Source organism: Falco naumanni, chromosome 5, assembly GCF_017639655.2.
Source record: "Falco naumanni isolate bFalNau1 chromosome 5, bFalNau1.pat, whole genome shotgun sequence".
In the NCBI taxonomy this organism is placed as follows: Eukaryota; Metazoa; Chordata; class Aves; order Falconiformes; family Falconidae; genus Falco; species Falco naumanni.
The window spans coordinates 6900984-6917288 of NC_054058.1; the positions used below are offsets into that span (position 1 = coordinate 6900984).

The window sequence follows — 16305 nt, forward strand, 5'->3', positions numbered from 1 at the left end:
AGAATCACAACACAAGTCACCTGAGTTCTCAGGGAAACACATCCTCCTTAGCAGGAAAATTTGCATGGCATGCAATTGATTTACTAGTGCACTTAGAAGACAGATATTAACACAGTGAACTTTCTGACCTTTGTATAAATAGAGCACAGAGTAATCCCAGCCAATTTACACAGGATGAAAGAAAGAAGAACCTGAGTTGTTTTAGCAGAGTATGACAAGAGATGTCTGTGACACCCTGGCTGCTTTTGCACCTTGTAATATTCTCTCTTCTATTTTCTTTGAAATAAATTAGAGGGTAGATTTGAGGTATCAGTGGGATGAAGGAAAGCTTCCTATGGCTGGGTGAGCTGCAGGGAAAACAGAAAAGGTAAAGCCCTGTTGTAAAGACTCAACTTGCCTTGATGCAGCAGTCACAGCAGACAACACTAAAAGAAAAAAGTTCCCAGCATGATCATTTGAGTAAAGCTCAGCAGACACCAATATTGTAGCTAAGGGTGACTTTCCCAAGTAAGTCTTAATTTGTGACTGTGGCACAATCACTTGATGGCAAAGCGAGCAAGTTTAAAACTCCCCTATTCAGTTTGCCAGTCCTCATATTTATCCTAGTTTAAATCATCTGAAGTGTGTCAGCATCCATAGCTTGAAGGCTTTATCTGCAAATGCCCATTCCTTTTCACCCTAGCACTACCACCAGACAGTTACTCAATTCCCAGTGGTTGTTTACTTGTTGCTTATAATCAATTCAGTGCTTTACCACTGCTTCAAATAGATTTAAGTGAGTCTTAATGAGCCTGAAGGTCCTCTTTTCCTCTCCCATGAACAGAAAACCCCTGACATTAAGTGGATACAAGTAGGTCCAACTTCTTTCCCAGTCACAGAGTCTGGAGTTCACTTTTTCAGTCCTCAACAGAAGATTCTGGTAAAAAGCCTCTTCCAGAACCTCCTCAAGCCCTTGACTGAAATTAAATTCAACCTTCAGGGCAAAATGCAGAGACAGTGATCTCAGAGAAATTGAATCTAATACTTGCACAATAAATTTGGTTATTACTAGCTTGATACTAAAAGTTAAAATCGAGATACCACTTCAAAGGCAAATTTTTCCACATCCTCTACAGCTGTAGACACTTCAGCCTGGCTTGTGCAGTAAGGCAAAACTGAAGGTCTCAGCAACCTGTTCCTATCCACTACTACAGCTGTTTGAATACTGAGTGTTTTCAGCACTGCTTTTTCACTCTTCTCCCTCCTCATTCAGTCCTTTTGTACCAGCTCACCTGCTGCAGAGGTAACAGCTGTAAGGCCACTTAAGAAACATCTGCTTATGGCAGCTGAAACAGATCTGTGGAAAGGAAAGTTACTTGTGAATGCAAATGGGAAATACCTTTGTGCCAACAGTATCCACTGCCTGCCAAAGAGCACACACATAAACCAACCTTCGAAAGGCTTTAGATCCACATACAATAACAGAGGTCCAATAAAGGATAGCAAAGACCCAGGAATTAAAAGCTAAAAAGGCAAAAAAAGTCTTACTTGTAGGCCAGTGTTTTTATGATGCAGAGGTTTGGGGCAGCTGCCAGACAACAGGAGTTTAAAAAAAGGCTCTTGAGCAAACAATAGCTGTATTGTGCAAGAGTGTAACAGTAGCTAGTTAAGAAAGAGGGAAGAAGAGAGACATTCTTTGAGGTAGACTGCAGCAATCCCGAAGAGATTAAGTCAGGGCAAATTTGAATCCAATCCTGAAGCAAAAAATGAGTCATAAGGAAGCTGATGAGTTGCTTGAACTTTACAAAAAAGAACACATTCATACACAGCTGGCAGTCAGAAGTGATATTATCTTGAGAAGCAAAGCCTGAGAAAGCTAAAAAAACTTCAGCAGCAAGAACACAAAGAGAGTAAGAGAGCCATTTTAGAATAGGCAGAGAGCAGCAAGTTAAAGCAGGGTTGGTAAGTAAGGTGAGAAGAAAACAAGGATTCAGTCTCAGGAACAGACAATTATGTAAGTATGTAGTATAGAAGTAGCACAGGTCTGCTAGTAAAACCCCTTTGACTCTGTCTGTACGGCTAAACAGTGAGGGCAAGAAGCTGACCCCTAAGCCAAGTAGCAGGGACTTCCTCGCATGTGCGATGCAAAGGGCTTGTACTCACATCATCTTCTCTAGAGGGGCTGGTTGCAACACCCCCTCTGAAGGGGATTCTAAATAAGCCAGCAGTTAAGCAGAATGGGCAGCCAACAGTCCTGTGCTGCAGGTCATTCCCTGTCCCTCTCATCTCCCCAGCCTTTGCATCCACTCAGCAAGGTGATTTGAGTCAGCACAACTCGGGTGTGAGAGCCTGAGTTAAGAGCCTTTGTTTCACTGTTTAGCAATTAGTACCAAAACCTAATTAATTACTTTGTGATTTCAGATCTGGCCAACAGTCAGCTCTCCTAGTGTGGAAATAACAGACAAGAAGTATCAAGTAAAGGCTGAATTACTTTCTAGGCAACTTACACAGCTTAAGCCCGATTAGAAGCCATCACTGTATGTACCAGTATTAAAAGATTTTTACAGCCTAGGGCCAAACTCAGGTCAGCTGCATGAACAGGATCAGTTGAGACAGAGAGCACCTCAGCACTGGGGGCTGTGAAGCTAGCCAGCTGTTGAAAAGGCAGGAACAGCACAAAGAGAAGGAGAAGAAACATACCTTTGCTCTTGGAAAGACACCATCACTACCTCCTTGGAGGAAGCCTTGCCCTTCCAGCACCACCACTGCATATCTGGTTCCAATCAGGTCAGCAATGGTTGTTGATGACCACTTGGTAGGAAAGGGACAGTCCTATTGAAAGACAGAAGTTAAGCTGAAGGAAGCAGGTATTTGGGGAGTTTATCCTCAAAACTGGGTCCCAAAAGGCTCAGGAGCATTTCTCCCCAAAACTCAGCTTTTCTGGTGTTGGGGAGTATCAGTTGAGTGACAATACTAGCAGAGAAGCTACTACAGAGGTTTCAGTGGTTGTTATAGTTTTCAAGCAGCTTTCTGACACCTCATTAGGAAAGCAGGTCCCTCTGTCACCACAGTAGTTAATATCACCTCCAGAGCCAGTCTCTGGGAATTTTTACCCTTTGGCATGGAGCCCAGCACAGATGGAACTCTGGACCTTCTTAGGTACAGGATCCCTTTCCACCAGCATAGCACACTCTTGCCTTCTCTCTCCCAAGACCCAGTGGGCCCACACAAATGGCAGCTATGGTCTGGTGGCTGACCAGGAGACAACGGTGCTTTTATCCCCAGATGGAAAGCCCAGCCTACCTGCACGCACACACACATGCCCCCCGCTGAATAAAGAGGTCACACAGTTATGGCCAGTTTGGAAACTTGCCAGTGGTGGGGCAGGGAAGGATGTAGAAGGAAGCAAGGGCACAGCACACCTTGTCAGGGCACAACAGGGAGAGTCCAGGATTCAGAAGGTTGCGCAGAAGCACACAAACCCCAGTATTGCTCCCACAACAGTCGTTCAGAGCCTGATGACTTCAGTACCAAATACATTTAAAAGTCACTGATGCTGTGCTATCTATATTTTGACTACCACTTATTCCCTTTACTGCAGCTTAAAGGATGTTTGTGAACATAACAGGATCTAGAAAGAGTGAGGGGAGACTGAGAAATCAGAACGGTCCCACTACCAACTGGGAGTCTGCTGGAGGAAGCCTTGATGGACACTTTCAAGTAATGCAGTGCTATTTTTCCTCTCCTTGTATGAGGAACAACTTTATTTCATGTCATTCAAACTGGGAAGCCTCCACAAGAACACTACAGCATCCTGTCTTCTCTTAAGCAGTCTCCAAGGAGAGAATAATATCCCAACCTAAGATCAGTATACAACATGGCTTAAGACAAAAACCACAGAACATGCTTACTGTTCTGTGATCAGGATCAAGGTGCAAGCTCTGGTCATTACCAGATGTATCAGACCAAGCTTGCTAGCTGACATGCTGGACTTACAGGTTCCCTGCTTTGCAGGCCTCTCTCCAAAGATATGGACCTTCCTCTGCATGGACGCAGCTGCTGTTGGCCAGCATTCAGGAAACCACAAGGGTTAATGTCTTCTAGTGTGGGTGCACTCATGGGAGGACACGTGCAATTTGCTGCAAGACCTGGATAGGAGGAAAGAGTTTTAGGGTGCAGCAAACCAACTGGCAGCTTCTAAGTATTCACCCCAAAAGCTGAATGCTCAAAAGCACTACACTGCCTTCTGAAGGTAGCAAGGCTTACATCTCTCCCCCTCAATCCCCATCAGCTCAGATCACAAAAAACAGACGTTACAGTAATTATGCTTGTCAGTAAGCAGTGATGAGGCTTCATTAGCACCATTTACTTTAATAAAATCAAGTGGTGCACTTTCTACTTAACATTCAAAACACTCATTTAGCTTTTACTGTGAATTCCAGTTAGCCCTTTGGGGACATGCTATCTTTGTTTTGAAGCTGCAGGAGCTATACAAGCTTCAGTCAACTGCAAAGGAACTGTTTTCTAAGGCTACCTCCCAAGACTCGTTACTTGGTGTTGCAGCTTCTTCGGTAAAGTGTCTTCAGGTGATCAGAGGGAAAGTGTACAGTGAACCCATCCTAAGGCTTTGGGAACCCAGCAGGCCACTGACTGTAGTTTGTCACCTGGTTTAGCTGTGTGGCTAGAAGTACACTGACCTGTGCTGTTGCAGGGCACTACTGATGAGCTGGCTGAGGCAAGCCAGGTCCTGAAAGGCATCTTGGGACTGGTTTCCTGCAGACCAGAGGACAGGATGTTCTTAACCTGCATACAAAAGACACCAGGCCCACTTCCTCAGGAGTGCTGCTGCTAAACAAAACCCAGGATTACCTAGAACTGACCAGAAAAGTTCAAGGCTCAGCCAAAAATGGAGTGGAGAGAGAAATCAATGTGATACATTTAGCAACTTTATACTCCAAAAGAATAGCAAGTTAATTCCCCCTGCAATCATGAAGCTCCAGCCAAGCTAGTCAAATTAATCTGTTCTCTCTCACCCAAATTCAATGCAAATATTAGCCCCAAAGCTTCATCTGTTCAGGAACCAGCTTCACAAATTCCACCCTGTACAACTCTGAGTACCTTGGAACCATTTTCCTGGCTCCAGCTCACATGTAGAAACACTAGGAAACACTTTAAGAGACTGTGCCCCACTAACCCAACTCAAACCCAATGCCGTATCTCAACAATGTTGTTTCTAGCTTCTCTAGAAAAGCAGAAAATAGATTTGTTTATATTAGTTCCTGTATGAAGGTCCTTCTAGTTTAGCAGTAATACATCAACCACAGGGTTCTCAAATGCTGAACATCCCTCCAAGTAGCACAGGCTTGTGCAAATAGAGCTAAGATTTTCTGCTTTTATTAATTCATATCCGTTTTCCTCCGTTAAGCAACTGCATTTCAGACAGAAATGTTTACAGAAAACAGATTCCTGTTTGTGTGCCAGTGCATCTGTGCTAGACATGATATGTTAGGGCTTAAGTTCTGTTCCACAGAATTTCTGAATACGCTCAGACTGAATCCCAGAACCCAGCAGTCAAGCTTTCCATGATCAAGCCAGGAGTTAAAGAACTCAAGACTATGTATCATAGTTTACTGAAGAATGGTGCTCCCAAAATTCCTCCACACACAAAAGAGTGGGAATTCACCAGTGAACTTGCTTCCTGAAAATAAATCATGAAGCTTTCCTTCCACAAGCTCACACACCACATGAAATGCAAATATATCAATATGTCTAGCACCAAATGCCTCACTGTGAGGTAAGAGTGGCAATAGTTCTGGCCCATGTGGGCCAAACTCCTATGCATATTAAAACTTCTGCAGGGTCTAGTTTTAAGAGACCAGAGTAGACCTTGGTTCTGTAGGCTGCAGTCATGCCACAAAAAGCAGTGTTTAAATACAGTATGAGCTTCTGTAGAGGAAGACTTCTGTGAACCTCATAGCACCACATTCATTCACTTTTGAGAGACAAGATTGCTCACGCTAGGATTTGAACTCGATGTTTCAGGCTATGTGTGTGTGCAGTTCTAACGCCTGAAGTACTTGTGCCTCTCCAGAGTCCTTTCATTTAAAGCTTTACCTGAACTCCTGGTCCCAGCTGCTGTGCTGTAGTGCTAACGATTTTAACCTCAGTACTGGCATCTTGGAGAGTTAAGAAACTCTCTCTTGGAGATTTCAAGGCAATGTTTGGTGTCACAAGCATTTCTGCAGGGGAGAGGGGGAACAAAAAAACCCATACACACCAACAAGGTAAGATACTGTGCTGTGACAAGGAAATTACAAATTTGATACCTACACATCAGAATTCGAGATTTGGCTAGACTTTATCCTGATAGTTACATAATCTTTTAGTTTTAGTTGATGGTCAAAATCCTATTCTCTCACTTAGTGGACAGACAAGTTTGAACATCCATAAATACAGGGTAAGTTGAAACATCTTTTGAGTCTTAATAAGCCATAAACAGATTTTCTAGAGAGAACTATTCTTATGCCATACCACCTCTATCGCATTATACATGCTATGGGAAAGATAGGTGAGCTTTCATTTCAAAGGCCATTCATTATTTTTAGTCAATGCTGAGTTCACTTGCATGCTTGATAGGTCACTTTGTAGCAAGTACCTTTGGGCCTGCTCCCATTTTCCCTTGATGCTGCTGACCAAAGCTTCTGTGGTCGTTTTATTTCTGCCATCAGCTGTTCATGCCAGCTGGACTCCAATGGCACACACTCTTTCAGCTTCCTCTCCAGCACCTGCAGGCAAAGCATGGCACCAGAAAAAAACAGTGGACAGAGCAAGGAGACCAGTGGTGACAGAACTGCTCCTTCAGCAATGGCACTATTTTACAAGTGTCTCTCACTCAAGAGGGCCCTGGGCCCTGCACATGAGATACACATGAGAACACCTTTAGATGAATAGTAGAATACTTTAGCAACTTACAGATTTGAAACCAAGAACTCCAGGCGTACTTTCAAGACCAAAAAGTGTTCCAAATGGAAGAAGCAGTGGAGGAAGTAGGGAGACAATTATCTTTTTCCTATGAAGATATCACTTCCCATTTTCCTAACCCCGTGTTTTGGCAGGAGGGTCTGCCCAAAATTTAAGTATGGTTAATACACCCCCAGCTTCCAAATCCGAACCAGTAGCTAAGGCATTAGCTCTGTATTCCAAGAAACTGTCCTATCAGCTCCAGAATCATCTTATTTTGCTATCATTAGATGCAGCACCAGGTCACGTACAGGCTTTAGATGAGGCTTGGGAGCAGCTACATCAACTCTGGGAGTCCTCTGTTTTTGCTCGATGATCACCTGAAAGGGCAGAAATTATGCTTAAGCAATAGGTCTTCCTCTACTGGAACAGCCTCCCATTCAGTGGCACAGTGGATGACTCACATCAGGATTTGGGAATGGGAGAGGTGGGGAAGGCATAACAAAGCTGAGCCGGGAAGTGCACAATGATGAGGTTTACTTACATGGATTTTTAGTAGAGACCAATTTGCCTGTGGCAAGCTAGGGGCAGTCAGAAGTGCTGCACAGCCCTTGGAGGCTTGCACAGGAAGCATAAAGCCTTCTACCCCCAGCAGCTCATGAACTGCTCTGAGAAGCCACTGGAAAGGGTTGTACTCAGATGTTAATGTCAGGAGTGATCCTGACAAGCACCACGGTCACATCACATTCAGCAATGAGAACTCAGCTCCAGGGAAAAGAGCAATTGAATGGGTTAACAAGACTGCAACAAAACCTGAAGCAGTAGACAGCTGTATGCATAAGCTACAGTCCTAGAGACTGGCTTACAGTTCCATAAACTATGAATAATAGCAAGACAGAATTGCAGGGCAGGTATTCATGTGGGACAGATTGTCTCACTTATCAACCCCCATGCTCCCTGCATAGGGGAGAACTGACAAAAAAGTCAAGCTGCACATGCATGTCTTTAGCTGCCTTGTTCACCCACTCTTACTTTGAGGCTATGCCATTTACTTTCCCTCCGAATACAACTTCAGAACACAAGAGAGTGCAGGTAGAACAACATTAAGGCTTCCCACACTAGCTGTGCTTTCATTCATTTGCAAATTAGACCACTGCTTGCTAGAGAAGCTTTAAAATAGCTTTGCAGGTGGGGAAAACCTCATTTAAGAGCCATCACAAAGACCTGAGCAGTAGCACTGCATGCTTTCTTCTAGCATTTCTGACTAGTAGTGTTTGTGCTCCTCAACCACGGGGGAGGGGGGGGGGGGGGGGGGGGGGGGGGGGGGGGGGAGATAAAAAAAGAAAGAAAAAAATAAAATCAAGACCCAGTTCATCCTGCCACCTTGAGTTACTATTCTGTACTGCATTGATATAGTACACTGCAAAGAAAAAGAACACAAGTATGCATTGTCTCCTTTCCACTACTAGTCATTTATATATCAATCAAGAGGATATCTCCAGAGAAATGGCATAGCCTTATGTGAAAACTGGAGCCACAGTCAAGACAAGCAAGAGGATGGGGTTTTATAGAGGTGCATGGTTTAGTTGAGGCTTTTAACCCCCCTGTACTCCAGCAGCACCAACAAGGGGAAAAAAAGCTGATGTCTAGTGTGGTATGCAAAGTTTTCACTTTTAAAAATATCAGTCTTTATTACAAGCAGAGTTCTGTCTAATCTTCTGCCAAGACGTCTGTTTGCAAAGCATGCCAATGCCACAAAGCCTTATGCCAATGTTTTAGATCTGCTCATTCCCAGCTCAAGCTGCAGCAAACGAAGAGCATCACAAGCCTTTAGAGACACCCCAGACATTTTTGTGTCTGGTCACCTTCAATCATCCACGTTGCTGGAAGCCCCAGCCACTTGAGTCAGCACAGCACTGTCCCCGAAAGAGCTCAGCATTTTGTTCACCCTGACTAAACTCCTGCAGTAGCTGGCGTGCGCTGCCTAGAGGCCTCCACCTAAGGCAAAGGACTTGCTCAAAAGTGCTTTTGCACTTGCACACATCCCACAACATCCAGGAAGGCAAGGAAACTAGTAAGAGATGTCAGGTACAGCTCAGCTCAAGGAGCCTGGGGAGGACAGAAGTGTCCAAGGTGGAAAGCATAAGCAGAAAAGGGTTCGTTTCATGAAAAGCATAATTGCTCCAGGAAAGGGAGTGGCTGACCACTGGAAGGAAAAAACGTTTACCTTCCAGCTTCATGAAAGCATGGCTACCCTGACCTAAAAAGTTACTGGAAATGAAGCACCTGGGTGGACAAACAAGGTGATCTTAATGTTGAGCTGCAGGTGAGAGGGAGACTCAGACACTTTCAGACTTGGAAGTACCTTTGAGAAAGGTAGGCTTTTGGAGAAGAGTTCTCAACAAATACTGCTTAGAAATGAGATAGAGCAGGTGGTTTCAAAGCTGCCCATTGACTCTGGTCACTCACCTTCCGCAGGGTGTACCTCTTATGCTGAATATCATCCAAAATTACTTCATAGGGAGAGCGGACAAATTTTTTTGGAGGTGTGTGATGCTGTGGTCGCTCAGTGGCCTTGTGTAGCCTCACACCATTCTGCAGTTCACAGATGACATTGGGCCACAGGGATGCCTCGGGGAAAACAGCGAGGGTCAAGTCAACAACTGGCTAGAATGCACAGAGCAGCATCCCCTCCCTCCATGTAACAGGGCACACTTAGCAACCAAATTCATTCAGAAACATGGAAGTGTGTCCTTAATACCCCCATCAACTCACTTCCAAATCAGGGCACAGTACCAGAGTAGAGAATTGCTTCTCTTTGCAGAAGTTAATTTACAACAAGGTATCTGGGAGATGTCTCACCAGGCTCATTCCCAAATTTTGTGATTAACTTTATGAACATACTTCAGCAATACACAGCTTCTGCTGCCAGGTAGCTAGACTCATTTTCCTAAATATCTACTTCCTGCAAGTGCTCCAGGTGCCAGCGTTTTTTTGTATTACTGGATCCTAGAAAACACTGGGAATAAAATCCATTAAAATCCTCTGAACTTTCAGAAACCAAGGGTTTAAGGGCCCACAGACAAAAGAGGAAGGCAAGGGGAAAGAGTTCTCATACTTTAACCTTCACAGCAGCATGTGTTAGCAGTTTCAGCCTGGAGACACAAGCTGATAACTCCGACATCTGCTCATCCTGTTCCTGTACTAATATCTGAGGATGCTTAGGCATGCAGTGTAACTTAACAGAAGTTAAGACAGGAAAAAAAAATAATCAACCCAATAGCATGTTTAGACAACGTTGTAATGGAAGTGCTAAGTCAACAGCTTATCCGGATCCCAACTGGCAAATTGAGTAAGAACAAGTGATTGTATTATAAACAGTGAAAAGGAAGCAAAACATTTTAGAAAACTGGCTTAGAACAAAGTTTCTGACCTAGATTCCTTTCCCTTTTCCACTTACAACATGAAGCATCCTCTCTCAACTTATCCCTTCGGATATCTTGGTAAAATATCAGAAGAGTCTTATGCAAGCTCTGACTGATGGCTGCCTTCAAGGAGACAGATTTTGTTGTTGTTGCATTGTTTTATCCTGACTTTGGTGCAATCATACCTCAACTCCAGAGAACTAGAACCGTCAAAGACTGACCACATACTAGCCGTATCACCTAGGCTATATTTATTATTGTGCAGAACACACAAAAGCCTCTGTGCAAACTGATCAGTATTAGATACTTTTGAAATGACTTATCCCGAGCCATTTGCACTTTCTAGAGTTCTATTTCATGTGGTGACAGAACTTTACTAAAAGATATGACCTGAAGAGAAACTTCTGTAAATGTAATATTGCTGCATTAGTTCTGGGACAAGAATTGCCTTCAGCTGGCCACTTCAGAGGAACTTGTACACCCAAAACATTTCTCAGATGTAGGCAACATCATTATCACTCACACTTTCCTTCCCCTACTGACTGGAACACTGCAGTTACTCTACTTGGGCCATCCCATGTATTGTCAAACTCTACATGAACTTCCCACATCTGTGCAATACAACAAAACACTACAACACTCCAAACCCATTGCGTTCAGCTCAACCGATGAGTGGTAAGACAGCTGTGTTCTTAAAAGGTCTCACTGCTTAGATTTCAAGGTGAAGATGGGCTTGTGACATGTATGGATAAGGACTGCTGAAACTTTGCGACACTACACGCAATCAGGCTGTGGTCTGTGTTTCAAAAGGCTTGTTTTGTAGCAGTCGGCATGAAAAAGTCTGGTCCATAGAGAGCATTAGCTGCTCAGCACCACTCAAGGCATCAGCTCTCATCTGTGGGATCCCAGTGAAGTTGGCATCCTGGTTATTTTAAACTCAAGAGTTTGTCAGAGCGATGCAATCAGCTGGTGCTTAGGGACTTAAGGACTTGGAAACTTGAGGCAGAGGATTTGCAACAGACATCCTGCTTTTGGAATTCATGTCTCCTGAAGGAGCAGAGGCCAAATACACTGGCCTTCAGGCCACACGGCAAAGCCCGTGTATTTATTCATGTATTCCCCGCAGAAAAGAGCTATAGCAGTTGATGAGTTTGTGGTTTGAGATAGCCTGCCAGTTTATTTTAATAGATCACAAAATTGAGAATATGCCCAAACACACATTTCACAAACATTTTCATACGAATAGTTTGAGCACGCTTCAAAGCAAGTGCTATTTAGACAAAGGGAGCAAGTCCACAAGTCTCTCGGGGCTTGCCATTTGTCTCCACAGTCTCCAGACTACAGTGCATTTGTTTATGCTGGGCAGAGTTCCAGCCAGAAGAGCTGTTTGTTTCTGGTTGAGCCCTGACTGCGTAGGGCCTTGAAAAGAGCAAAGTAAGTTGCTTTCTCTGCCCCAAACACACAGTCCAAAATCTGTGGAAGGACAGAATGAAAAGGAAAAAAAGGCAGTGAGCAGAAGGTAGGAGCTACATCTCTAACTGCAGCCTCCTTCGCCCCTTTTTGCTGCTGGAACTGCAGAGCCACAAAGATGGACAGAGCTACTGGACTTCAGCCCCCTCCAGCCCTGAACCAGCACAGACCCCACATAATAAGGGTGAACTAGTCCACCCCAGTACTACCACCAACAGAACAGTTTTCTGGGAGTTTTCAGTTCAGCTACAAGAAAGGAACAGATTGCTTTTAGCACATGTCAGTTCCTGCCAAGAGCTGGAGTTTGGGGCTCATTTGCAGAACAGCCTGAGTAACTACTTGTGGACACTTACTCCAAAGATTGCCTCCAATTTAGTTTTTGGAGATGGTTTAAGTTGAACCACAAAGACAATCTTTGTGTAGAATAAGTGTCCACGTGAGGTTAACACATCAAATAGTTTAATTTCAAGTTCCCTCCCCAGCTTGTTTTGCAGACAAGTCTTAAACTTAAACAGCTTAAACTCTGGAACAACCTGAGAAGTTTTTTTTGTGTTCAAGCTCTACTTTTCCTAGAGGAGTCAATAGAAAGCCTCAGAGAACCAAGGTAGAGAAAAAACGCCAACCCCCATAATGAAGGAATTAAATCCCTTACCCAGTGTTTTTCCTTCTTCTGAAGGGGATTTTCCACTGAATCTTCCACATCCATTTTTCTCAGACTCTGAGAAGCAAGTACGTCAGATTGTTACCTTGCACTGTTCAGTGATTCCCTATCTATCCATCCAGTATAAATTACTAATGTTAATCTGAAAAGCCTAGAAACCCCAAACATCCAAACTTTCAAAAGCTACAATAAACTACTAATAAGGCGCAGAGACAGTAGCCTTTTGTATTGTGAAAATAGACCTTCAGCTAGGTACTTCATTTCTAGTGCAATAGGAAGGTTATTTTAAGAACTAGGTGAGTGTGTGAGGGTAGAGGGAATAGCATCTAAGGGGTAACCCCAAATGTACCTCTTTGGAGGTCTGGATGATGGTCACAAGCCTTTGAAGTTCCATATATTCAGTAAACAGACTCCTACAGGTAATTTCGTAATGGCTGGTAGCCTCACAAGGCCTGGACAAGTGCTCCTTACAGGCCTGAAAGAAGTGCAGCTATTTAAAAGAAATCTTAAAATGAAAAAAACATGGTAGGATGGAATAAAGCGAGATTCAGTTTTCTCATTCCATGATTAAAAAACATCTTCTCCACAGACCCTTTGTAACTTTTGCTTTTTTATTGCAGCTGCAAAGGAACAAAGAAGCAAGATGTCCAATTTTATATGTACAATAATGTAAGTAGCTGTGCAATTTATATAACTTGTTCTGTATAAGGTGTGCTTTGAAATAAATTAAGTACCTGGAAGGGGAAGCCTCCACTGTGGCCACAGCACAAAAAAAATACAGCAGGTGGAGACACTTGCCCTTTTCTTTTCCCCTGCCCTGATCAGACTGAGGGATGGGAAGTTTCTTGTACCTTTAAATTCTAGTTAGCAGGAAAATACTTGAGTTGAGACACTGAAATCCCAGTTCTTGCAGTAACATTTTTCAATATGCATTGTCTCCTAGGTATCAAATTCAGTGACTGTGTGCAGGAGTTCACAGGCACAGCTGCGTTAGAGCCATGCTCAGCTTCCTTCTTAATTCTTTTCCACAGGCACTTGCACACACCTAAGATGGCTTTTGCCTTTTCCCTCTGATGGGAAAGCCACGTGCTCCCTCTATGTCCTCCAATAAGCTACCCAGCTTTTTCCCAGAAATAGTCTTGCCCCTTGGTTAACAGCATTGCCCCACCAACCCCTCTAAAACTGCTATATTTACTAAGTGGGAAGAAGGAAACCTTGATAACATCCTGCAGGGTGACTGGCGGTTTCATTGCCTCATCATCTAGTTTCAACATGAGGCACAGCAGCTTCTCCAAAGGATCACTCAGTTCTCGCTCCACTTGGCTGTCAATTCCCCAGTCCAGGGCTTCATAGATCACCACTCCTAAGTACTCCAACAGCTGCAGGCAAGAGACCAAGGAACCAGTACAGCACAAAGCATTGCGGAGAACTTCACAGCTCTCTCATCCCAGCCTTGCGCATCCCCTCAGGGCTGAGGGCATCTCTCAGGATGAGAAGGGCCCAAGATGCTGCTAGATGCTCATCAGGTAGCCCAAGAGACTCCCTAAATAAGCTAGTTTAAGATTTTTAAATGGCCTTATCTAGCATCTCTAAGTTACCTGTTATTAAAACAAAAAGACTTGTGGGCTGCTCCACAGTAGGCACCATCTGTGCATGTTGTTTGCCAGTCCCATTGTCTTACCTGAGTTCAGTCCTAGCACTTTGTTCTATTCTTCAAACTTCATGGGACAGAGTCACTCTCACAGGATACAGCAAATTTAAGCCCTTGACAGTTTCCAAAGACACCTGCATCTCCTGAGAGGGCCTTCTACTACAGCAGGGTAGTAATACACCCACCACGTAACAAAGGTGAAGACACAGGCTTACCTTGTCCTCTGACTGCTGAATGCTGCCAACATCTGAAAAGGAAAAAAAGATGGGAGGGGGAGAAAGGTAACTGCATGAGTATTGATAAACAGCTTTTAGAATGCCTGTCAAGAGAGAGAAACTAGAAGAATTCTTGGCAATAAAGAAACAACCCCCCCTGACTGGGGAAAGGAGGCCTGTATTTGGGTACTCTTGGAAGGCAACACAGGATACCCTTCTTACTCTGAGCCTTAGCCCCAAACCAACTGCTGCTGGGCATTTTTTTTGTTTGTTTGCCAACAGATATCTAACCATAAGGAAGGCACCGGATCTTTGTCTTCACTCTTTAATACCCACTCTTGTCCCTGAAGAGTTAGCTTAGCATTGACTTCCGCAGCAGTGCAACCAAGTGGTGCACAGGCAAGCCTGCTACCGTTTGCTGGCTCCACATAGTGACAAAAAGGGGAAATCATCAATCCTAGATCCCTCATGAGAGTTACTATAACAAAGGAACCATACATTGGAAGATGAACAGAGCAGGACAACTAATAAAGCTTCAAGCTCTTTATTTCAGATAACATAAGCAGTAACGATCTTTCATCCCAGCTATTGCTTAGAACCAAATGACTGGCAAGAGCACCATCAGAAAAACAAGTAGGCTGTACTTCCATATTACCACTCACATACAGTCATTTGAAATGAAGCGTAGGCAGCAGAATAGCTTCATAACAACACAGAGAGAAAAGGAGGAGTGTGTGCGTGTGTGAAACAGAGTGGAAAAAAATTACCTCCCCACATTTCAGCTTGTTACAGGAACAGCCCTTGACATCCACAGCTACCTATGCTCTTACCAGACTTGTGGTACACCTTGAAGGAAGCAGTGCCATCAGCATGGATAAAAATACTTCCAGGACCTTTTATGAATACAGAATGGAGTGGCGGGCACAGCCCCTGAGACAGCTGCTGCATTTTATAGCAACACTGAAAGCAAATAGCCCAGGCTTGCTCCTCGCTTATAGGATGTTCAAAACACCTCAGAATCTCAGCTATAGAGACCTTCATAATCCTCTGCTCACACTGTGGATGCTCCATTTTCCCCTTTGTCTCTATTCTTAGCCTAGAAAGCTTAACACCCCACTTTCTAGGAGAGGCAAGTGCTCATAGCAGCCTTTTATCAGTTCTGCCTCCTAGTTTGCTCTCACCTCTCTTCCCTACAGGTGCAATTACTAAAGACAATTTTGCTCTACATTTTTAAAGGGACACCACTTTAGTTTGCATTTATATGAGATTTCTTGAAAGAAAACAGGAGGTATGCAACAAAATGGAGTCTAAATAGAAGACTGAGCAAAAATAATGCTCAATTTAACTGTTGTTTCTAACAAATACATTAATTGGAATACCAATATTGGCAGGTGAGAAAAGAGTGCATTCAACTTCAGGCAGAAAGTGAAGGAGGCAGGAAATATACTCAGGGGAGAAGAGCTCGGAGAAGATGACAAGGATTCAATCCATTTAATGGGAAACTGTTCAGGGAACACAAATACATTACAGCAAACAACCTGCATCCACCACAAGGTCCCACTCCTGCCTGGCCTTTACCCTTTGGCCCTGCCACAGCAAATCCCAGTAGCTGGGGCTGGGACCCAACGTGTGCAGGGAGCAGGCAGGCAGGGCAGGGGCAGCGCGGCCATGCCTGGTTGAAAATGCTGGTACACATAGCTACTGGTGTGAAGTAAATTACCCAGTTTTTTGGGTGTATTTTTGGGGGTTGGTTTCCCCACACACACACATACACTTTGGACTCTGTGTGTCAGTGTCCGGGGTTGGGGGGCAATCACATGGTTTGGGGGGTGTGTGATCCCTGCAGCAGTGTTGCTGCTGCAGTGCCTGCGATGCATGGCGGGGCATCTCAGCTGCTGCTGCGCTGGCTCTGAACAACCCAAACTCTGGAGGCAGCCACTGAGG

General features: G+C 44.1%; 1 protein-coding gene across 2 annotated transcripts; it reads right to left on the minus strand.

Moving 5' to 3' along the window:
• Window positions 1-388: 388 nt before the first annotated feature.
• On the minus strand, window positions 389-15324 carry LOC121089492 (protein spire homolog 1-like). 2 transcript variants are annotated; one of them, XM_040596765.1, is made up of 14 exons: window positions 15192-15324; window positions 14362-14393; window positions 13710-13874; window positions 12845-12970; window positions 12487-12552; window positions 9409-9570; window positions 7251-7319; window positions 6635-6764; window positions 6094-6218; window positions 4677-4752; window positions 3976-4127; window positions 2680-2811; window positions 1272-1336; window positions 389-425 (listed from the first exon to the last, which is right to left on the minus strand). In XM_040596765.1, the coding sequence occupies exons 1-14, from the start codon at window positions 15307-15309 to the stop codon at window positions 389-391; spliced, it is 1455 nt and encodes a 484-aa protein (XP_040452699.1). In that variant the 5' UTR covers window positions 15310-15324. The 2 variants fall into 2 exon arrangements, 1 of the variants encoding a protein (XP_040452699.1); XR_005828227.1 differs by lacking the exons at window positions 389-425; window positions 1272-1336; window positions 3976-4127; ... (8 more) ...; window positions 14362-14393; window positions 15192-15324 and adding an exon at window positions 3093-3206 and having other exon boundaries at window positions 2694-2811.
• Between the last annotated feature and the right edge of the window lie 981 nt (window positions 15325-16305).